Source organism: Neurospora tetraspora (assembly GCF_033439725.1).
Source record: "Neurospora tetraspora strain CBS 560.94 chromosome Unknown B0H65scaffold_5, whole genome shotgun sequence".
In the NCBI taxonomy this organism is placed as follows: domain Eukaryota; kingdom Fungi; phylum Ascomycota; class Sordariomycetes; order Sordariales; family Sordariaceae; genus Neurospora; species Neurospora tetraspora.
Window position 1 is genome coordinate 1504281 of NW_026944387.1, and position 23422 is coordinate 1527702.

The following is a 23422-nucleotide window of genomic DNA, read 5'->3' on the forward strand; positions in this document are numbered from 1 at the left end:
ACCGGGTTTTGCACTACTTTGTAAAATGTCTGTCTTTATCTCATTAGGCGCTTGCCGCTGGGAATACCTGAACAATCACAGCCCCCGCTTGAGATCATCATCACTTGAAAGCTGTGAGAAAATGTCAACACATCAGCGTGAAAAGATGACGTCTTGCTCAACAACTGGATATGTCTCGGTGTTGATTGGAAAGGATAAAGTGGCTATCACCGGGATATATATGATATGCCGTGGTATATAGATGAATTTAGAATTTGGCGTAAATAGCCAGAGACGGGACGAAGGACCTCAATCTCGTTTGGTTGGCGTCGAGCAATGCTTTCAAGCAATTGAGCCACGAGACGCAGGACAAGAGGGACTGATATGGCCGTATGAGGATCTTCGCCTGGTTTAGGCTGATCAATGTGGTTCTTGAAGAAGCTTCCGATATATGAGGTGGTCTAGATAATAGCCCGAGTAGGAAAAGGTGAAGACACGATGCAAGGGGTTGCTGTTTATGCCATCTTTGGCATTGCTTCAAGTCTAATGTATAAGTGATGAGCTCCCCAGAGGACAAAAGATGCGGTGGCATCCATTTTCTTCGCTGGCTTTTTGTTAGCAACAGAGTCCGATACGGACAGGGCAAGTAGCTGTTGATTCATGTGAGAATATTTCTTTCTGGATTATGACATGGGTGCAAGTTTTGTCGTCTTCCCGAGTGTTCTATCGGTATCGTCGAGTGTCCAGTAATGACATACTCGTCAGGTAAAGAACTGTCGCAGTCCGGGCACTGAAGGAAAAGGTTCGCCCGATTTCAGCGATGGTAGAAAGCCCGAGGGGAAAAAAAAAAGGCACGCTGTCGCCAATATGGGAGAAAATCGGCTTTAAAATTCTCAAGTTCGGACTGTCATCAATCTCATCCAGATTTCTCCTCGTGATGAAGCGAAGCCAAGTCGGAGACGATATTGACGAGAGATACTCCGTTAAGACGCGGGCATCTTTGAGAATGAGGTAAAGACATGATAAGTCTCGAGCTTGTGGCTGGCATGAGATCATCCCTATTGAAAGGTTCCGGTCAGAAAGGCGTTGAGAATCACCAAAAGTGGTCGAGGTGAAGAAGGGAGAAGTTGATCACCGGCTCGAAATTACGACCAAAGCCAGTGTGTGCCTTGGTCCGTGCCCAAGGAATGCTCAAAATCCCACCAAACGGCGTGCTTTAGACTACACCGAGGGCGGGGTATCTCCAACAGCGGACGCTCCTCCGCATTGGCGCCAATTCTTCAGGGCCGGGAGGACCTAGGATTCTCCAATTCCAGGCATTTCTTGAGGTTGGAGGTTGACAAATAAGACACCTGCTTTTTAGACGCCTGTGAAGACAACTCTTCCTGTGAAGTTTTGTTATAATAATCATTGTTCAATGTCCCCGCGGTGTCAATGTCTCAAAGTCACCTTCATAGCTTCGAAAAGCCAGATGGAATCGGAGTTCCATAGCCGTCCACCAGGCCAAAGGGGGCTAGAACGATGATGGAAGCTATTCAGTGCCCCACGAGATCCTCGCGCATCACCGATTGTGGAGAGGTTTCACCAACAGAAACCCCACTTCCCCATCACGACAGCTCGATGGACCCGCAATAAAAGTGCCTGATTTGTCAACTCTCTCATAGATCCAGATCTTCAACCTGAAAAGAACTGAAGAAGCCAGCCGTCCATCCTCACAACTCACCAACCGCCCGGCTCTGTCATCTCACCTCACCACTCATCAACACATCAAAAACACCATCACCATGGCGCCATCCACCACACCCCCCCTCAAATCAACCCTCCCCCCCCTCCTCCTCGGCACCGCCACCTTCAACACGCAATACGTCCCCGACCCTCACTCGCTGCCCTACCGCTCCATCGTCGCGCGCGCCATCTCCCTGGGCGTGCGTGGTTTCGACACCTCCCCTTACTACGGTCCCTCCGAGATTCTCGTCGGCGACGCCCTCAACGCCCTCTTCACCTCTGAAACAAACCCGCTCCCGCGCGAGGACGTCTTCATCGTCACCAAAGCCGGCCGCATAGCCAGCGACGAATTCGATTACTCGCCCGCCTGGGTGCGCTACAGTATTTATCGGAGCTTGCAGAGATTGCACACGGAGTATCTCGATTTGGTGTACATGCATGACGTTGAGTTCGTTTCCCCTGCTGAAGTGTTGGGTGCGGTGAAGGAGTTGAGGCGGTTGAGGGATGAGGAGGGAGTCATAAAATATGTGGGCATCAGTGGGTTTCCCCCGAAGGTGTTGGCGGAGCTGGCGGAGATGATACTCAGAGAAACGGGAGAGCCGTTGGATGCCATGATGAGTTATGGGCATTTTACGGTGCAGAATCGGTTGTTGGGTGTTGATGAGCTGCTTGAAAGAAAAGAGGAAGAGAGCAGTGTGTTGAAGAGGTTCAAGAAGGCTGGGGTGGAGGTTATTCTGAATGCGTCCATGTTGGGCATGGGGCTGTTGACGCAGAAGGGAATTCCACCTAATCCGGAATCGAAGGAGAGCCCGTTGGTTAAGTGGCATCCGTCGCCGCCGGAGCTGAGGATTGCGTGTAAGAAGCTGGGCGAGCTGGCGGCGGCCAAGGGGGAGAGGTTGGAGAGTGTGGCGATCCGTTGGGCGCTGGAGGAGTGGGCGAGGGTGGGCGCGGAGGCTGGTGTTGGTGTTGATGCTGGTTCTGGGTCCTCGTTGAAGGTGGGCGCGACGGTGTGCGGTGTCTCGTCGATTCCTGAGTTGGAGGAGACGGTAGCGGAGTGGAATGGCGTGTTGGAAGGGTTGGAGAAGCTGGCGGCTGCTGGTGGAAAGCAAGAGGGTCGTGTATACGGATCAGAGCGCCAGGAAAAGGTATTGAAGTTGGTGGAGGATGAGATGTGGCCGGCCTTGGGCAACTGGATCGACTTCACCTGGGCCAGCCCTGGGGAGGGCTATGTGAACACCAGGCGGCCTGAAGATAAGGGCAAAGTTCCCGATGATGGCGTAATAGCTGCTCATGAGGAGAGGGTCAAGAACAGGAAGTCGAAGCTATAGCAGGCAGACGAACTCAATAGATCTATGAGTTACATGCGATTGCGAGAATATATGCAGAGCTAGTGCGCAAATCCATCTCCACCCTTATTAGTCAAGACCGAGCAATGCAATACTAACCGCAGGCCACTGAAGCTCTTAAGCAATGCAGGTACGATATGCGCGAGATGGAAGTCGTGCAGCCATGCGAGGCGCTTGACCAACGAACAAACTGTGAAATCTGCGGAATTGGGCTTCCGACTGCACCAAGACGTCCTACTAGGGCACTAAAGGGCAATATGGGAAGAATGAAACTTCGGCGTCCTTTCGCAATGTTTATTCTTACAGCATCGCCTGATATTTATACATTGATGCTACACGGACAGGCAAAGGGTCAGGGTTTTTGACGCCTTACCATATCATTCCTCCCGATTCCTACTCATGCCTCGGAAGCCTTTACAAGAAATTAATACCAACGCCAACCTGCAGCCCCTTTCTCGCTTCCTCGCCTCTCCTTACAACCAACGGCAGGCTGAAGTTCAACTCAAACCTCGCCACGGGGTGCGCATACACCAGACCAAAGCCAGCCGCAACGCTGGGCAGGCCATTCGCCAACTCCGCCACCGCGCTCTTCATGCCGCTCGCAACAGCGCCGGAATCCAGCGACATCGAACCCTCAGCCGCCTTCTTTCCCTGCAGCGCAACCAAACGGCCACCGTTGGCGAACAGTTGCAGTCTCAAGGGCGAGGTAGGACCAGCCTTGGGGAGGGGAAGAAGCATGTTAACGGATCCAGCAGCGAAGACGTCACCTCCAACGGAGTCGGCGCCATCGTGAGGGCCGAGGCCACCCATGCTGAAGCCACGGACATCGGTGGGGCCGCCGAGCTGGAAGCGATCGTTGATGCGGCTAGGGGCGACGGAGGCGCTGGAGAGGGAGTAGCCCTTGGGCAGGGGGTAGAGGAGACCGGCGCGGAAGCTGGCGCCGACGGAGATGCCGGGAAGCGGGAGGGCCTGGGCGGCAGAGAGTTCGACTTCGGACTTGGCGAAGGAAACGTCACCCTTGAGGGGACCCCAACCAGCAAGCTCAGAGACGGTGCGCAAAAGGTAGCCGGCCTGGGGGAGCATGGGGCTGTCGCGACGGTCGCGGGTGAAGGTGTGGGTAATAGAGCTCTTGAGAGAGTCGCCGGCGTCAGCGCGGACGGTGGGCGAGGCAGAGGCGGCGAGGCCAGTCAGCTGGCGCCAGACACCAGAGTAGCCGAGCGCGTGGTTATCGCCATTGTCGGTCGACCAGGCGAGGCGGAGGTTACCGCCGGTAAGATGCTCGTCGTGCGAGGCCCAAGGCTTCTGGGTAGAGGAGCGCAGACCCTCGAGCGCAAGACGGATATCGGGGTTGCCGTTCAGTGGGGTGGAGAAGACGGCGTTGTAAGCGGACCGGGTTCGGGTACCGGTGGCAGCATTGACGGAAAGAGTCTCGGCGCCGCCGAAGATGTTGCGCAGGACGGCATTGGTGTAAGCGGAGCCCTCAGCATTGCCAAAGTCGGTACCAGCGCTGAAGACGAGGCGGGATTGTTCCTTGACGCGGATGGAGACGTCGAGCTCGGTGCGGTCGGTGGGGGATTGGAACTGCTCTTGCTGCTTCTGGCGGGCATCCGAGATGAAGACACCAAAGCCATCCTCCTTGAAGATGCCTGTTGGGAGTAAAGCGTATGTTAGAGGGTGCTGAGTTCTGTATTCGGCCGTTGTTCGGGTGGGAAGAGGAGAAGGAGGAGGAGTGGGCGCGCACCGAGTTTCGTAAGCTTCTGGGTGGCCGTGCTGATGCGACCGAGGACATCGCCTAGGGTAGTATCGGGGCTAGTGCTTTCCTCGACAAGGGGCTTGAAGAGGTGGTCGAGGAGGCCGCGGCGGGTGTTGTTGGCGCCATGGATCTCGATGGAGTTGACGGTAGCGGGGGCAAGCAGGTGGTCCTCGATCTGGGTTGGGGGAGAGAGGTTAGCCGGACGATGACTGGCATCTGAAGGGCTAAGGATCGGATCGGATCTCATACGACGGGGTTCTCCACCTGGTGTTGATGCGGCTTGGGCTCGGTAACGATGGTAGCGGCCTCCTTGTGGACGATGTCAGCGGCCTTGTCGATCTTCGCGGTGGCAGCCTCGATCTAATCAGGAACTGGTTACTCGAATTGGCGCAATTGAGACGGCCACGAGGGACAGATTCTTACCGGGTTGCCGAGGGCACTTGGAGAGGAGGCCATTGCAGCTTCTCGCCTGGGTTGGTGGGTTCCGCGATCACTGGTTGGCGACTTGTTGAGGTCGGGATGTTCTCGACTTTCCGAATATTTTGGTCCGAACTTGCAACTGTCGACCAGGTTTAATAAGTCAATTCGGCTTCGGGTGCTGTCGGCCGGGGGGATCCATCAATTCGTCACTACGTAACGGTGTGGCTGGTGCTGCTGGTGGACTGCCGATGGGTGTGGCTAATGCACGTCGAGATGAGAGGCGCACGTGGAGATCCTTCCCGGGGCCCCCTGCTTCAACAAAGGGAACCATTGCGGCAGACCCACTCTGACTGGAGGCTAGACCCGATTGGGTCCAGCGTGTTTCTGGGAAATGGAGATTGGAGGTCGCTTGCCGAAGTCCACAATGCCCGCTTTATAACCACCTGGACCCCGTGCCGTGCCACCACTGTCCGTCACTGCTCACTGGTGACATTCTGTCGCTAACCTTGACTGGACCTACCCACTACTTTCCACCTTACATCCTAGAACCAGACCACCATCACTAATTCATCCACTTCCAAACTTTACGTACGACTCTTCACCATCGTCACTCACCAGCGACTCGGATCCCGTCGCTCCGCCGTCTCCAAAGTCGCAAGAAAACCGACCCTCGATCGCTTATTATAAGGGATTCCCCTTGTCCATTCTTTGCCACACTGTCGCGGACCGACACCATCTCGAGACATCGCCATCTGCGCAATTCACCATGGCTACACGTGCGGCACATAAGCGCGTAAGTCCACCAAATCCCATGGTCTTTGCTGAACAATGACTGATCATTTCTTCTAGTTGACGCGCGAATACAAATCCATCACCGAGAACCCCCCGCCGTACATCACTGCCCACCCCTCCGAGTCCAACATCCTAGAGTAAGCATCTACCACTACCAGCCTCGCTTATATCTGGCCAGCGGCTGACATACAGTTCTCCAGATGGCATTACATCATCACAGGTCCCGAGAACACTCCTTACCACGGCGGCCAGTACTGGGGCACCCTGATCTTCCCTCCCAACTACCCCTTCGCCCCTCCTGCGATCCGCATGCACACTCCCTCCGGCCGCTTCACACCCTCGAGCCGACTATGTCTTTCCATTTCCGATTTCCACCCCAAATCCTTCAACCCCGCGTGGGAAGTCTCGACAATTCTCATCGGCCTACTATCATTCATGACCTCCGAAGAGATGACGACGGGCTCCGTCTCGGCCACGGAAACAGAACGCAAGTACCACGCCGCGCGCTCGCGATGGTGGAACTCGACGGGCGGCGGCTCCCATCTCCGACCGAACGGCGCAGCGGGAAAAGGCAACGTGAAGGCTGGTGACGGCGGCGCCAAGTTCAGGTCGGAGTGGTCCGAGGTGGACGCTGAGAACTGGAGGTGGATCAAGGAAAACAACATTGACCCAGCGACGGGGAACAGGCCGGAGCCGGCGAACGCGTCGTCGTGCGGGCCTCAACTGGGCATCGCCGGCGGTGGTAGCGGCAGCAGCGGTGGTCAGGCTCACGCTGTTGTGGACGCGGTTATGCAGCAGAGGGATGCGGGTCAGGGCTGGATGTCGAGGCATAAGTGGCTGCTGGCGGGATGCTTTTTCTTCTTTTACGTATTGATGGTGAGGATCTTTGGCGAGGCTTGAGGGATGGATATCATGGACGGGAGGACTAGCGAGCAGGAGGGATGACTACTATCAGCGAAGGATGCGCACTTTTTTTCCGGCGAAACCACCGAACACGAGATCAAGCCGCGGTCGCCAGGGAGCCGCTTTGTTGGGGATTTGAAGATTTCCGTTTAGTGCAACATGGCATACGGTTTTTTTTACGAGCATCGGCGTTCCGGAAGGAGGGAGGCAGTGCAGGCCGTGGACAGAATCGTTAGCGTACGTAATATCACGGGCATTACCAGTTCATTAGCGTTGGACATACAGAGACAGGACGGGGGGTGAAAGGAGTGACAAAGAACAAGACCAAGACCAAGAGCGGAAGAGAATGGGTTCCTCAGGGCGAATAGGTGCTGGAGTTAGACTGGAGCATGGTGGGACATTTCATGACGCGTGTGAACTCGAGAAGGAAGCATTGGTGGAAAGACCAATGAATGGGTGATGTATCGTACATACCTTATCCATCATCAGAAAAGAATCCAAGGAAAGGTTTCCCACTCACTCAGCGCCATCGACTTATGTCGCACATTCATTCGGAACTAGTACACCCTAAACACTAGAACAAGCTGATTGAGTGAACAAGTGTTTTTGATAGCATCCCGTATCCAAAAGTCCTATATAATATGTACATGATGATCCAGAGTCCAGAGTCCAGACATTCATTCCCCAGAAAGAAAAGAAAGAAATTTTATTCATCGACGAATCCCGTCCCCAGCGCTTTTTCCATAAATCTATATGACTTCGAACAAATTACATTATCATGTACAAAAATGTTTCGACTTGCTGACGATAAGTCTTGAAGAAGAGAAATATATCGCATATCGCTGAGCCCAAATCGCTGAGAAATGCTAGGTAAACCAACTGGCCAAAAAATGTGAGTGCGGTGGGGGGGTTTTGAGTGTATAGTGTAGAGATGAGATGTGTCTCGTAAGAAGTTCGAACCGGAACACCGTAAATGTAAAAAAAAAATTGCATGATGACCATCATCAAACTTAAACCCATTGCGAGACGATCGCTCTCTCTCTCTCTCTTTCAAGTTCTTCACTTCTTTCAACATCGCGTGAACTTGTTCAATCCTATCCAATTCCTCAATCGTCTCCTCGTAAGTAAGTAGTAGTGATGGTAGTGTAAATATGTGTGTGTGGGGTATATAGACGTTGTTTGTCTTTTCTAGATTTTTGTTTTGGTGTAGTTGAGATGGTTGTGGAGTTTTGATGATAATATTTTACTCCTTCTTTTGCTTCTTGAGGAAGCCAAAGATGCCGTTCTTCTTGGGGACGCGGACGAGCCAGTAGACGGCGAGGGCGGCCATGATATTGAAGGCGATGTAGGCAAAGAGGATGCTGTTGTTGGAAGGTTTTATGTTAGTATTTAGTCCTTTCAAAATATGATAAGGGAAGAAAGAGAGAGAGGGAGAGGAAAACATACCCAAAGTTGCGCCACCTATCGGCATAGTCGGACGACACGCCAGCAAGGAAGGTGTTGGTCTTGCCAATGGAGCAGAAGCTGCACTCATCCGTGGCGTCCGGGTTGAGGAGGTAACCACCAGCGGCCTTGATGTAGTCGGCCATGTACTCCTGGCAAGTGCCGTTGAGGGGGTTGAACTTGAGGAACTCGACATCCGAGCAGTGCACGTCCGTGTTGGCCACGCCGACCGACAACATGGCGCTGACCAGGTACGTGAAGGGGCTGACGCGGTACATGAAGATCCAGAAGCGGGGCATGGTCTCGGGGCTGGCGAGGACACCGCAGAAGATCAGGCAGAGGGAGAAGAGCAGCTGGGCAATGTTACCACCGGCCTCGGCGGTCTCGAAACCGGCAATCATGAAGTCGGTGAAGGTCGAGGTGAACCACATGAAGGCGAGGAGGAGCAGGAACATCAGACCGCCACGCTCAGTGACTTGGCCCATGGGCTCGGCGTTGCGGTACAGGCCGACGGGGTAGTACCAGCAGAAGTACATGATGGCACCCATGAGCGCGTTCCAGGGAAGCTCGACGATGATCTGGGAGAGCATGAAGACCTTCCAGCCGTAGACCTTGGACGGGCGCTCACGGACCTCGTAAAGCGAACGCTGGACGACGAAGTGAGGCATGGTCTGCTGGACGAGCTGGCCGAAGATGGTGAGCAGGTTGAAGATGGCGAACATCTGGTTCTGGAGACCCTGGATGGTGTTGGGGGCGTTGTAGAAGACGAAACCGATGAACATGGAGACGGAAACACAGAGGGCGGTCTTGGAGTAGATGTACGACGGGGTACGCCAGTACTGCTGGAAGACACGGTAGGTGACCTCTCTGAGCTGCTCGAAGAAGGGAGCGGAGAATTCATTGTAGCTACCAGCGTCACCATCCATTTCCAAAGCGTCCGCGTCCTTGGGGTTGCTCTTCAGACGTTGCAACTCCTCCTGGACAGCCTGGTACTCAGGGCTGGAGCGCCAAGCATCGTGCCAGTCAATCTCGGAGTGAGTTCCAGGAGCAGCACCGATAACCTCGAGCATCCACTCGGCGGGGTTGGCATCAGCAGGGCACTTGAGACCGCTCTGGCGCTCGAAGTAGGAAGCCATGGTCTTGGAGTTCTTGCCAATGTCACCGAAGTAGACGGTCCTACCACCCTTGGCCAAGAAGAGCAGACGATCGAAGCGCTGGAAAAGCATGGCCGAGGGCTGATGGATAGTGCACAGAATAGCTTGGCCGCTCTTGGTCAGCTTCTCGAGGAGATCTAGAATAGCCCACGAAGTCTGGGAGTCGAGACCAGAAGTAGGCTCGTCAACGAAAAGAAGAAGAGGAGGCTTGGCAGCAAGTTCGACACCGATAGTAAGACGCTTTCTCTGCTCGACGTTCAGGCCTTCACCGGGGACACCAATGACAGCGTCGGCATACTCCTCCATGTCGAGGAGCTTAATAACCTCATCGACGTAAGCGAGCTTCTCGGCGCGGGGAACATGGGCGGGCTGGCGGAGGAGAGCACTGAAGTTCAAGGCCTCGCGGACAGTGGTGGTTTCGAGATGGAGATCCTGCTGTTGAACATAACCGGTCTTGCGCTGGAAAGAAGTGTCGCGGGGCTTGCCATCAACCAGCATCTCACCAGTGATGACACCAACGTTGATACGGTCAGCGAGACAGTCGAGAAGCGTGGTCTTACCGGCACCGGAGACACCCATAAGAGCAGTCAAAGTACCAGGCTTAACCCAGCCGTCAACGTTGTTGAGAATCTGGCGGATTTCCTTCTTGATGGGAACATGGTAGGAGACGTTGTTCCAGTGAAAGACGCTAGTCTGAGCCTGCAAGAAACCAGCCTCCTTGTCGGAAGTATTGCCATCGCTGACGTGACCCTTGCCGGCAACCTGAACGCCACCAGACTCGGCATCGCCCTTGTTCTCCTTGAAGGAAGCAGGCTTGTAACCCCTGCGGAAGACGAGAACCTCACCCTTGCTCTTCTTGGCAGAGACAGCCTCGGCGGAAACGATGTAGGTGAAGAGGAAGAAGCAGATGAAGGCGATGATGATACCAAAGTTGCGCCACCTGTGGCTGTTAACGTAGTTGAAGCTCTGAAGGAGGTAGTCATCTCCAAGAACGTAGTCCTGGCCAGCGACGGAACCAACAGCTGAGCAGACATGGTTCAAGTTACCGACGTTGGCGTACGTGGAGATCTTGGGGCTGGGAACATACGCAGTGCAAGAAAACTTGCGCCCGGAGAACTCGTTCAGCATCAACGACTCGAAGGCATAGGCGATGGGATCAATGTAGTTGATCCAGCGGCACCAGTCAAGCATGTAGGTGGTGGGAATGGCGAAACCGGTGAAGATAACGAGCGCAAGGATGATAATGGCAGCGGGCACCATGGCCTGAGACAGCGTACGCGAGCAACTGGCGATGGTACGGAAGATCATCGACATGACGAGAACAGTGACGAAAGACACGAGCAGAAAGAAGAAGAACGGTCCTGGTTCTCGGCGCAAGTTCGTCATAAAGTACAGCGTAATGTTGAAGACGATGGAGTTGGCGAGCTTGTAGGGCATATCGACGAGCATGGAAGCGAAAGCTTCAGCGGACGGGTGATACAGAGCATAACGAGCGTGCTTCTCGACAATCGGACGTTGAGCGTAGAGGGTCAGAATTTCGAGGGCCGAAGAGAAAGCGTTCATGAGAATGGCGAAGAAGAGAAGAGCGCCGCGCTGGTAGAAGCTGTCCGTGGTGGGTTGCATGTTGTAGAAGACACTGGAGATGATGAGAGCCATGATGAAGTTACCGATAAGAGAACCCATTGTGATACTAGGATCTCCTACCAAGCGTCGCCATCCTCGCCACAAGCACAACTGAATCTGTTGCACGTAAGAGAGCGTGAAGGGAGACTTGGCGCGCTGACCCTTGGCCTGCTGGGCCTTCTTGGAGGCGCGGAAAGCCTCAGCATCAGGTCCGTTGATGGGATGCTCTTTCTTGTACTCTTCGATCTCAGCCTGGAGAGACTTGTACTCGGCACTGTTCTTCCAGGCAGCAGCGAACTCGTCGGGTGTACGAGGAGCCTTGCCCTCAAAGCCGGGGCGAACAATGCGCTCTGTGGGACTGGTCATGGAGGTGAGGAAATCGGGAGTGGTCTGGCGAGCAGGGCATTCGAAACCCAGATTGACGAAGTACTGCTTGGCCTCGTCGGCACGGCCGAAGAAGATCTGGCGACCCTCATACAAGACAGCAGCCTTGTCGAAGAGGTCGTAGGCGCTCTGAGGGGCTTGGTAGATGGACACGCAGGCAGTGCTTCCGAAAAGCTCAGTCTGCAACCTGAGGGTCTTGACGAACTCGATGGCGTTGGCACTGTCGAGACCTCTGGTACTGTTATCCCAGCACTGAAGGGGAGCACCAGAGAGAGCGGCCTCGGCAATGGAGACACGCTTTCTCTCACCACCCGAAACACCACGGATATACTCGTTACCAACACGAGTGTTGATGGTGTGGCTGATGCCGAACATGGCCATGACGACATCTCGGAGATGGTTGGAGAAGGCGTCCTTGGTGACGCCGTTGGGGATGTGACGAGGAGCACGGGCGCGAGCCGCAAAGGTCAAAGTCTCGCCCACCGTCAACTGGGGGAAATGGGTATCGACTTCGGCAGAGTAGATGGCCTCACCACGGTGATGTGTGTGGATCTCCTTGGCGGTCATACCCTGATAGTTGAAGTAGGACTGGTCGTCGATGAAGATGCCATCGTGCTCGCCGGCAATAGTCTTGAGGAAGGTTGTGCAGCCGGAACCAGGGGGGCCCAAAACAACCAACATCTCACCCTTGCGCACAACACCATCGAAGTCGCGGAGAATGTCGATGCGGCGCTGGCGCCCCATGCCAATGAGGTTGCGGACCTCGCTGACGACTCCGAGGCCAACATTGAGAACATCCTTCTGGTAATCCGTGGCAGAGCCGAAACCGAAAACGTTCATGTTCTGGAAAGCGACACCGGTGGTGCGGAACTGATGACCCTCGCCATTGATCTGCGCAACGATGGCCTTGGCCCAAGCACGAGAGTTGAAGTTGGGACCATTGGGGTTCAGTGGTGAGTTCTCGTCGTCGGCATGGAAGACAGATGTTCCCTCGGGAACGGCAACGTGAGACTGCGAAGTGTACTTTCGTGCCAGGGCGAGGACTTGGCTTGCGCGGCGGTTCTCCTCGATGCGATCCTCATCCTCCTCGCTGGTGCTGTCGCTGTCGTTGGCATGCTGAGCGTCCTTTTCCTTCCCAGGACGAGCGGTGCTTTCGTCAACCTCGGTCATGGATGTGGCCCGTGTTCCCGTCATTTGGTCGTTGTGAGAGTGTGAAGAGCCCGGCTCGGGATGAGTAGGCCCGGAAGGGTTGGCGGCGACAGTTTCCTCCTCCAAATCGTGTGTCTGTCGGCGTCCAAGGGGTGCTCCAGAAGTCTGGGCTGTGTGGTCGTAGTTCCCGAAGGAACCAGTGCCCATAAAGGACATGTGTGGTGATTTCTTTTCGTCCGAACGACTTGCTCCAATTATAAGTCGGCTGTTGTATATGCCACGTGAGTCGATGATGAGATGATATTAAGTTCTGCCCTAACCCCGAGGATCTTGGTGTAAGTGTCGGTCCGTGCCTTATGTGTAGGTAGATGGACCCCCACGATGTATGCCGGGGTAGGGTGGGGTGGTGTGGACGAATTCGTCTGAAGAGAGTTGAGACTGAATGTGAAAAGGACTTACAAGGCAGAGAGGGCAGTCAAGATATTATATGTATGCAAGCAAGAAGAGTCGCAATTGTCGACTAAACCAGAAAGAGAGAGAAGGAAGTGGGAGTGTGCCTGGTGTGTGTGTGTGAAGCGAGTGGAGGGTTAGGCTGCGGTAAGCACTGTTCTCTATTGTTGTATAAGTAGCGATAGTCCGGAGATCAGAGGCAACAAGTGAAATATCGCCGGGCCGCGGGACTATAAAAGAGGCCCAGAGTTGGAGTGCGAAAAGTCTTTTGGGAAAGGGGGACGGGGTCCTCGCAGGCTCCGAGACTCTGAGAAGAGTGGAGCCGGCCACTCCTTGTTGGAGGGCCTTCCCCGGGGCGTCTCGGAGTCTTGGGTACCTCCACTCTGGCGGCGCACTGTTACCCCCGGTACGTACCTGGTACATGTGCCCCGTACCTTTTTCGCAGCGACCCCGTTGGCGCCCGTCCGCTCCCGTCGTCAATCAGAGTGCCCCGGAAACGATAGGGTGGCCAATGGATATTTCCCCTTCTCGTTCGTCATTCTGGTCTAAATTACCGTCAAGCAAAAGGCTCAGCCGCTGGATGATTCATATTGACTCTTGTTCCCAGGCGGAGGTCTGCAAGTGACTCTGCACAGATGGTGTCGCAACAACAGCAAAGGGGGCTCTTAGCACGACTCCTCGAGGCATTGCGCGCATAGCATCAGGTACCTCTACCCCCCGATCCTACTAAAACGGAGTTGGCAATGCTAGCGATAGGCGGTCTCTTGAGTTGTTCTAGAGGTTGGCTGGAAGACTTTAGCTTTTAGGTAAGTGGGCCTCCATGGTAGTGATGACGGGACATGATTCATACTGAACAGAGATCTCGGGCTTCTTGGCGCCCCGAGGACCGCTTAGTTCGCTCCGCTCCGATGCCTTGCGCCGCACCGCCTCAACATCAGTGCAACTGGGTGAGGGGACTTCCTGATCCCCGACATAATGATGTTATAACTTGTCGACGATATTGCAGCCATGTTGTTGGAGTGTGAATGGTTGTGATGGCCCAAGAATCCGAATGCGGAATGTTTGTGTAAGTGGCTTGCTCGTTCTCCACAGCCCTCAGTGCCGCAGAGACGCTTCTAAGCGCGTCCATACGGTGGCAGCCGAGAAATCATATAACTCGGCCTTCTCCCACCTTCCGTCAACCCTTCAGGTGAACCAGTGGTGTCAATCAGAATACGCGAGCTCCCTGGCGTCCACTGTCCTCGTGTCAGGAAAGCCGGGTTCCGGATTCTTCATTCGCCCAATCAGGTCGTCTGGACGCACCCCAATTCGCACCAACAGTTATCTAGAACATGGATGCTGTCGGGCTTCTCACCGTCCTGGCTGCGCCCTGCGGCCTTCCAGGGTCCTGATGTTGGATCGGATCAACGGCTATCCGAGGGGAGGGAGAGGACGAACAGAAAGGCCAAACAATTCGAACAAATCCCCTCCCCCGCCAGGGCAGTGCCCAGTGGGAGCCCGCTTCTCTGGATGTTCGCTGGATCCCCCACGTGCTGGACAATCCACCCAACAGCGATGGCAATCCTTGCTCCCGCAGACACACTTTTTTTCCTTCTCTTTTCTCTTCGGGGTCTTTTACCAGTCCGATAGCCCGCAACCCGCAACATCATCCAATAGGATTCAATCTCCCTTTTCCATCTACCAGCACCAGGCATCGAATGGGTGACGGTGACCTGCCTTTTAAACTCCGAATAAACTCTCTGACCGTTGTTTTAATTGCGGACGCGCCGTGATAGACTGACAGATTCCCCAGTTTCTGCTTTGGTTCTTGGCGTCACAAAATTGCAGGGTCATTCTCGGGCTGGCGGACTCTATCCTTTTCCGAACGTTGAAGATCTCCCGGATGAAACTGACCGACGACCCAGGTCATTCTCTAGTTTACGCGTATATGTCACCGACTATCTCTCCGATTTATCATCCAGCCGCACCAGTCGGAAACTTTTCATCATGAAATCTTCAAAATCCACAGTGCGTTCGATGATCAGCTTCCACTTGTCGCCTCCACTGAACTCCCCACAATTTCTAACCTTGTTTCGTCATCCCTGTCGGGCCGTCCAGACCTTCATTAGCCTATCAGGGACCATCCAGGTCTCACAAAGCGAATACGAAACCGAGACCGATCAAGAATTCCACACCGTTTTCGCACTCAGTAAGGTGTCGCTTGCAGCTCACATTTCCGTTTTCGACCGTCGATACGTTAAAGTTCCAGAACGAAAACGAAAAACCTCAATTTCTGACAAAGGCAGTTTGGCAAAAGTGTTCGTTTCTCGACGGTTTCAAATCAAACAGATCCGAGAATACGGAGGCGGATAGATTACGGTACACCGCGCGGGTCTCGAACCCGAGTCGACTGCCACGTTTTACACGCACACGCACGTTTGCTGATCAGGACGGACGGCTTGGTGAGGTCTTATCAACTTGACTCCGAGATATTAGAGTTCTTATATCAGCAAAAACCACCCTCCGCTCATCTTTATGGGCAGTGCGCCTGTCATCGACGAGCGTCAATTCGACATTCCACGGGTTGCACGGTGCCTATCTGACTGGCCTTAGTGGAAGTTCATCATCATCACCAACATCAAACGATCTATCAAACTTTTACCCAGTCAGCACATATCAGAGTTGATATCGTCCATCGACCCTTGGGCATCTTTATTCTTATATTTATACGTTTCTTACATCACCAACGGCCCGATCCGAACATCCCATATACATACATAGAGCCGCGAATACTTCCTACATGCGTACTGTGGCACGCACACCGGACGGGTTGCAGGACGTCATAGTACATGATGGTAGTGTGGGTGCACGATACATTGCATTGCGCATCAGAAGAACGCAAATAAGCTCCAGTTCTGTGCACTGAATCATGAGTGTTCTTAACTCGACATCGAATGAGGGTCACCGCGACTGACATAGTTGTAGATATCAGACTTGCCATACCTTCCTGCTCATACATGACTATGACTTGCGAGTGGTGCTACCATCTTTCCTTTTGATAGTTGAACAGATCTCGTCGTTTGACTCCAAGGTCGATCTAGCTTCATCTTCTTAAAATCGCGAGTGCGCTGGCAAGATGTAGCAGTTCAGCGCTCAGGTTCCTATAACATGAGAAAACCCGGGAACCTGAGAGGAGGCGGCTCTGACCAGGATCCTACCTCCCTTACTTTACCTACCTAGATGGATCAGTGTATTAAGCACCACAGAAGGTAGTTGACGACGGCGGTTTGTGAGCCCTTCCATTTAGAGGAGAATCTGAATCGATGAGGTGAGGTCTGGGTTCACTTCTGCAGGGCAGTGACCGTGCTTCTACATGCTTTGCATGTTCTTCTGGGCCGATCCTGACGTCTGTGGGAAGGGTCAATGCAAAAGCTGCAGCAACATGGGCAGTAGAAGCAGGCGCATAGTGTGTTGGGACCTGTCGACCATGTAGATGGGGGGTTGAAAAGCGTCGGCAGTGCCACTTTTTCAGCCTCACCAACTACATATAACGAAGGACGGAACAGCGAAAGGACTCCCTAGTAGCGCCTTGCCAAAGCTTTACTGCATTAGCAAAGACTTTGAATACGTAATTATGTTATCTATCGATGATTCCTGCATTGATTTAGGGCGGATGGGTGGCTGTAAGATGCAAGTCGGTCACGACAAGTGATGAAGCAAGTCTGTACAAGGCCAAGGTGAGCTAGAGATTTTAACTTGGCCACATATCCTCGAGTGGCCTAACACTAAGCAACCGAGGCTCGGAGTCCGTTTTTTTAGGGGAAGGTGTAAGAGTGCAGACATGGTCCGCCATGTCTGACTCTTCCAGGTCGGACTTGCGTCCTGGACGGACTTGGGTAGGGCCAAGTCAGGAACGACCTGTAGCAGCACAGCATGTATATAGCTGTCTGACTCGAGAGTTTTCTCTCTCGACATCATCAATGAGATTATCATCGCTGTTCATGACAGACATTGGTTCATCACTTGCGTGACCGCTTTGCACCTTACAGAAGGGGGTTGGCATCCTCGAAGTTGTGATGACAAGTTGCTATCATGACACTTTTACACTCTTCATACCATGAATAGGTATGCCTGAGATATAGATCGATGAAGAGTGAGGGCATGAACTTTTGATTGACAAGTTGGAGTATATGAGAAGGTCGGAGGGTAACTGTGGCTTCCATATGTTGAACATGGCATATGAGTTTGGCTTCCGTTTGGATTTCTTCAAAGTCGGCATATCAGTTGTTGACTTCCCTCGGGCTCATTGCTTACTTGGTGACACAGACAACGTCTGCAAGTTCCGCCTTGCGAACAACTCTCGGGAGCTAGGCCAGCAATTTGATGTGTGTAACACCTCACTAGCCAGTTTGCGAGCTCGCCTATCTTGGGTATCACCGAGCTATTGTTACTCCCTTAGGGAAACAAAGTGACAAGCGTTGAAGTATATTTTGCGGGATGGAGACTGACTCGTTCAGGTTTGCCTCTATTCATGTATCGGTACGATCAGAAGACAAATGTCCATTCAGATACTCGTCACGTCCATCCAGTTCTATCTCTTGAGAAGCTGCGAACGTCCCAGCCAGCCGTTTCTCGCCATACCGTATTCCTTCAGGTTCCTAGACAATCGACAGAATCGACCTTGTTTAAAGGCATCGTGTAGACAACTATTGGATTTTGGGGGCAGATGGTGAGCGCGAGGAGAGTGTCCGGGTGATAGCTCGATGATGGAAATGTTAAGACTCGCAAGTTCTGTTAGTCAGCAATCGTCCATTCGTCTAGTAATTTGTGTGCTACTGTTAATGCTTTAGCAGTTTGTGCGTCGAAGAGCAACCACTGGTCGCCTTCCCGCCAGGAGGAACATAAGTGAAGTGCTCGCAATTTCGAGGGGTGATTACGTTGATACATGAATAAAAAAGGGAATAAAAAAGGGAAATGCATGACTGTGATGCCTGAGTGATTGACGATCTGCAACAAAGGACGGCAGGCAATCTTACTTGTATGCCGACCTCATCTGCACAGGGTTTGGTCTGGTTGAAGCGGGCGGACAGTGGTGCATTCAGTGGTGTCAGTTGTGTGCAGGTGGACTGGGCTTCCCGTGTCTACATTTCTTGGCACTTGGCACCCACTTCCCAGTTTCGAATTTGTCCTTCTATTTTCTTGTCATTCGGTTCAGGTTCCATTCTGTTTTGTTGTCAGCGGGTTCTGCGTGATACCCTCGCTGTCACAGCTGTCATCCGAACGAGCAACAACAACAAGCGACCGTGCTGGCCCCGGTCTCTTGGTTGTCTGACTTTGTCATTGACATTATCTACCTCTACCTAGTCAGTCATCTTCCCAACTTGGGTGAAGGTGACCATCGACATCAGGTCCCAACCTGCTCCCACACAAGCACCCGAAACCCCTCCCTCGATTGGAACCTCCCATCGGACCTCGATTCGGTTGGACCCTCTGCCGGAGTTCGCTCCATCCGCCCCAGATACTCCAGGGCGACTGACAACAAGTTCTCGTTGGCCGCCGCCAGGATGAGCGCGCGTGCTATAGCACAACCCCATTGGATCTAAACGCACCGACAGAACGACGGCCCTCCGTTCGTCACCGTGGCTTGCCCTGCTTTCTGCTTCTCTACCTTACACGTCAATTGCGGAGTGCGAAAAATCTCACTTCGGACCCCGAATCCTCGACTGCTTCATACTTTACTCCCCGTAGCCCTGCGATCGCATCCCGATATCTGAACCTTATCCTCTTGCCGACCCTACTGTCGTGTGGCTCTCCACCCTGCCACCGTACCCGGTCCGCCCCGCGCACTGAAGCTTGTTGACAACCGAGTAGGTAGACGGGAGCATCCACCTAGCGCACCCACTGCCCGCGGCTGCTGCTGCTGCTGGCAGGCTTGGCTTGGATCTGCTCCGTCATTCTGATTAGCGCCCCCACCACCTCTTTCGACAAGACAACGACGACACGATAGACTCAATCATTTCACGCCATCTTGCTTCGCATCTTTCATCGGCCCCCGGTGGGTCACATCAGCGCCTGTCTCCAATACCACCATGGGAAACGCAAACACAAAGGAGTCCCGCGGCGATGACAGCGGCCGCCGTGGCCTCCACTCCGCCCTCGACGCCGGTGTAGGCTCCTCGACACAGTCTGGCAGGGAGTCATCTAGGAGGAACCGCAATACCAGACACGATCTCATCGACGTTTTGGGGCGCGCCGCACGAGGTTCGAGCTCGCATGCGGAGCACAATGAACGCAAGGAAACAAAGCAGGAGAGGGAGGCCAGGAGGCTGGAAAGGGAGCGGGTTGCCCGGCTACAGGAGCGAGAGCGGAGCATGAAGGAAGAGCATGTCGACGGTGGCTATCTCGTCACCATGGGCACCTATGTCGGGCCTGAGGACTTTAACAAACAGATCGTCAGGCAGTTGATGGTATGTGCGCTCAATGCCCTGGGGTCAACTCCTTCGAGCATTGCTAACTCCTTTAGATTGAGCGTAAACTTGCTCCGTTTTGGCGAGGACTAAACGATTTCGACGAGAACTGGACCGAGCCTCAAATCATCGCTGCCGCGCGAGGCCTGCCTATTCCCGCTGCCGGCGAAACTCCCCCAGATGAACTGATTCCACGACCGCGCTCACCCGCCTCACCGACCGAAGCGAGCTCGAATATCAACCACCTTACGGTCCCGATAGGCGGTCGCAGCCTGTCGACAACTTCCGAGCATAGCGCATCCAATCCTGGTTCTGCTCTGCCCTCTCCCGGTTCCGCCAAAGGGAGCAGCTCGCCTTTCAAGCCCACACGAGGCAAGGCCATTGCTGCGGTCTTGGGAGGAGGAACTTCCCGCAATGCTTCGAGTACGGAAATTGCGCCCCGCGAAATCATACTGCCCAACGACCCTTTCGTCAACGGACAACCCCTCGAAGTCTTTCTCTACAAGAACGCTACCGAATGCCCGATCTGCTTCTTGACATACCCACCATACCTGAACCACACCCGTTGCTGCGACCAGCCAATTTGCAGCGAATGCTTCGTTCAGATCAAGCGGCCGGATCCGCATTTCCCAGAGGGACACAACGAGAACGACCCGAATAATAACCCTGAGGAGTCTGCCGGACTTTTGGTATCGGAGCCCGCTTGCTGCCCCTACTGCACGCAACCCGACTTTGGCGTTACTTATGAGCCGCCGCCATTCCGTCGCGGCTTGACCTATGCCATTTCACCCGTAGCCCTTGGGAGCACAAGCACAGCTATGTCATCCGAAAGCTCGGTCAACTCAGGATCTCTGTCTCCCGATGTCACTTCACCAGGTGGCCGTCGTCGCAACAAGTCATTGTCTGCCAACGCACCGAATGTCGTTCTAACGGATAGAGTCCGGCCAGAGTGGGCAAACAAGTTGCAGGCCGCACGGGCGCACCTGGCGAGACGCGCTGCTGCTGCGACAGCTTTACACACTGCAGCATTCTTGATGAACAACAACGAGTCCCGTCTTAGGAGCCGCTTCGGGCGTAGGAATACCGGAGGCTCTGGGTCAGCATCGGCTACTCCTGGTAATGGCGATGATAATAGGGGTGCCAGCCCAGCCACCCCTGCTAATGCTGGTGCTACGACCAATACAGATCGTGCTGCCGGTTCTGGTGGTAATGGAAACCGACGGAGCCGGTTGGAAGATCTAGAGGAGATGATGTTCGCGGAAGCCATCCGACTGTCGTTGGCTGCGGAGGAGGAGCGCAAGAAGAAGGCTGAGAAGGAGGAACAGAAGGAGGCTAAGAAGCGCGAGAAGGAACGGGAGAAGGCAGAGAAAAAAGCAGAGAAGGCAGCAGCCAAAGCCGCAGCGAAACAGGGCGGACCTTATGAGGCAAGCCGCAGTGGACACAGCTCGGCAAGTGGAAGTAGTCTGAGTCTACCTGGGCTGAGTTTCGGTAGGAAGCGTGGAAATAGTGCTGCCAGCAACCTCCGAGTCGAAGCCAGCGTAGCCAGCGCTATGGCATCCACGGGCGCCGCCGTGTCGTCGCCAGCAGCTCCTGGAGCGCTAGCTCCAGATTCGAACACCAAGGATAAGGGTAAGGGCGTTGATAGAAGTGCGGGCGCGGCGAACAACGACGCTTCTGCTTCTACGTCTCCCGTTCGTCCCATGCCGTCTCCCCAGCCGACTGCTGGACCGTCGCATCTTCGCCAGATGAGCAGTGCCTCGTCAGTCTCTTCGTCTGCGGTTGAAAGTCACCAGGGCAGTTATGTGCCGCCCTCTAATCTCCAGGATCCTCGTGGTAGCGGTCTCAGTCTAGGTGGCCGTTCCGGAGTCAGTGAAGACGGCGACGAACAGGACAGGGACGACCCAAGCACCAGCACGGAGCCTATGTTCAACTTCAGAAGTTTGGCCGAGGTAGTTGGCGTGAGCATCGAGGGCGAGCACGCCGGCAAGCGCCTCAGTCAAATCAATGCTGACGGTCAACCGATCGTGGGACAAGATGAATCGGCAAAGTCGGATGAAGGTGCTGGCGAGCATGTAGAGCATGTAGAGCGTGTCTTCGATTCACAGACTACCGGCCTTTCGGAGCAGGATTCGGAGATGAACTCGCAGCCTCCGCGATTTACTATCACTCTCGATTCACCCGCGACATCGGTCGAGGACGTCAGTACTACCAGCGACTCGAAGCATGTCGGCAACGAGACCACCGTGGAGCATGCGAGACAGGTCACGCAGTGATCGATTGCTGGCAACGAGAATAAGAGGAACAACAGAAAACATCCACAGGAATTGGGAGCTGATATCCAACACAGGCTAGGAAGAGCGCCCAGAATCATAGAAACAGTATAAACCGCAAGAGGCCACAACCTCTTAGTGTAGGAGTAGGGAAAGCGCGGGAAGACTGATTAAGTTGAGGAGAATGAAAGGGGAAGGAAGGAAGGATGTTAGGTGTATGGGAGCAACACCATTACCAATACCACCATCGATTCGTCAAGTTTGTGTGTATGTGCCAGGGAGGAGAAAGAGCATCTAGGAGGACCGATTTATTTTGTATATCCAACAACCACCTACTACCTACTTTTCTTGCCCGCCACCGTTGTCAACCACAGTGTCCACTCGCAGTCTTTTTCTTTCTTTACCAGGAATTAGGAGAAAGCCAACAATACTGAGAGGCGGAAATGGAAGGAGTTTCATGGTTGTTCGTTCATTGGTCATCGACGAATTGGAGTCTGGAGTCTTTCCAATGCAGAAGGGCTTCGAAGGTTACTGATTTTGTTCTTTAGAAACTGGGAAGGGATCTTATGGATGGGAGAATGGGAGAACTACGCACGTTCGAGTTAGTGAATAAGGCAGTGAAGGGGAAATTCCACCGTATCACAGACCACCACAGCGTACGGTAATCGAGATTGCTTTGTTTTCGAAGGATCGTAAATTCGAATAATATGATGCGACAGCGATTGTTGACTGTAGTCTTCACGCTGCGTACACCGATATATACTTCACAGCGTAGTACTGTTTCGCAGACTTGTGTCTTTGTGGTGTCAATAGTCAGGCATATGAAGTGACGGACGAGGGGTGATGTCGAGAGGTTGCCGATTTTCTGCTGCTGCGATGCGGGCGGGTTCGTAGTGGGGTTATAGGTGCTTATTTCCGAGCGCTAATTCAACAACAATCAAAAACCCCTTGTGGTGTAGTTGGATATCACGTTCGGCTGTAATTGTCTAGATTGTATACCGAAAGGTCACCGGCTCGATTCCGGTCGAGGGGAATTTCTTTTTTTTTAATTTTTTTTTTCACGACTTTTACACTACGACGCACCGACGATATTGCACTTGTCAACCTGGACTTTTTTTTTTCCCCTTTGCCTATTGATCGTTGCAATAAGTGGTGGTATGCTTTCGCCTATGATGAATATTCTAGAGCCTAAGAAATGAAACAGGAACTGTCTCTGCTGTGTCCTCTGAAGACGGTTGTATTCATCATCTGGGCTTTCTACGCCACTACAGTTTCTTCCCATTGTCCCTCTCATCCCAGTCCCATTGTCCATTCCATTGTCCACCCCAACTCGCCCAACTCCCCAACTCCAACTCCCGATCCCCGATCTTAATCCCCATCCAAACCCGGCTTCCCCTTCCGCTCCCGGCTCGGCCTTCTCTTGAGTCTCGGCAGTCTCCGCTTTCAACCACCAAATTCCCTCAACCCTCCACATCCCACACCACCGGCCGGCCGCCCAGCACCCACAAAGTCAGGCAACCCACAAACCCCCCAGTTACTATTGTCTCGAGGTATATGAGCCATTTTCCTCTCATGCCTTTTCAAC

General features: G+C 53.7%; 5 protein-coding genes and 1 non-coding gene across 6 annotated transcripts; 4 read left to right on the forward strand and 2 right to left on the reverse strand.

Annotated features, from left to right (window-relative positions):
• Positions 1–1577: 1577 nt before the first annotated feature.
• Positions 1578–3129, forward strand: B0H65DRAFT_224593 (Aldo/keto reductase family-domain-containing protein). Its single transcript, XM_062822110.1, has one exon. It carries the CDS (start codon positions 1764–1766, stop codon positions 3030–3032), a length of 1269 nt encoding a protein of 422 aa, XP_062680421.1. The 5' UTR covers positions 1578–1763; the 3' UTR covers positions 3033–3129.
• Positions 3130–3189: 60 nt separating this feature from the next.
• B0H65DRAFT_526646 (surface antigen-domain-containing protein) lies at positions 3190–5443 on the reverse strand. Its single transcript, XM_062828860.1, has 4 exons — positions 5227–5443; positions 5053–5163; positions 4792–4978; positions 3190–4696 (listed from the first exon to the last, which is right to left on the reverse strand). Exons 1-4 carry the CDS (start codon positions 5257–5259, stop codon positions 3465–3467), a joined length of 1563 nt encoding a protein of 520 aa, XP_062680422.1. The 5' UTR covers positions 5260–5443; the 3' UTR covers positions 3190–3464.
• A 546-nt stretch (positions 5444–5989) lies between these two features.
• B0H65DRAFT_427475 (ubiquitin-conjugating enzyme/RWD-like protein) lies at positions 5990–6915 on the forward strand (the record flags this gene model as incomplete). The annotated part of the gene is made up of 3 exons (XM_062824692.1): positions 5990–6037; positions 6073–6152; positions 6216–6915. The coding sequence occupies 3 exons, from the start codon at positions 5990–5992 to the stop codon at positions 6913–6915; spliced, it is 828 nt and encodes a 275-aa protein (XP_062680423.1).
• Positions 6916–8077: 1162 nt separating this feature from the next.
• B0H65DRAFT_224692 (ABC transporter CDR4) lies at positions 8078–13112 on the reverse strand. The gene is made up of 2 exons (XM_062822111.1): positions 8365–13112; positions 8078–8279 (listed from the first exon to the last, which is right to left on the reverse strand). The coding sequence occupies exons 1-2, from the start codon at positions 12885–12887 to the stop codon at positions 8162–8164; spliced, it is 4641 nt and encodes a 1546-aa protein (XP_062680424.1). The 5' UTR covers positions 12888–13112; the 3' UTR covers positions 8078–8161.
• Positions 13113–18942: 5830 nt separating this feature from the next.
• B0H65DRAFT_224789 (uncharacterized protein) lies at positions 18943–21942 on the forward strand. The gene is made up of 2 exons (XM_062822112.1): positions 18943–19567; positions 19624–21942. Exons 1-2 carry the CDS (start codon positions 19190–19192, stop codon positions 21838–21840), a joined length of 2595 nt encoding a protein of 864 aa, XP_062680425.1. The 5' UTR covers positions 18943–19189; the 3' UTR covers positions 21841–21942.
• An 839-nt stretch (positions 21943–22781) lies between these two features.
• B0H65DRAFT_t285 lies at positions 22782–22870 on the forward strand. Its single transcript has one exon. It is a non-coding gene; the product is annotated as a tRNA-Tyr (tRNA).
• The last annotated feature ends 552 nt before the right edge of the window (positions 22871–23422 follow it).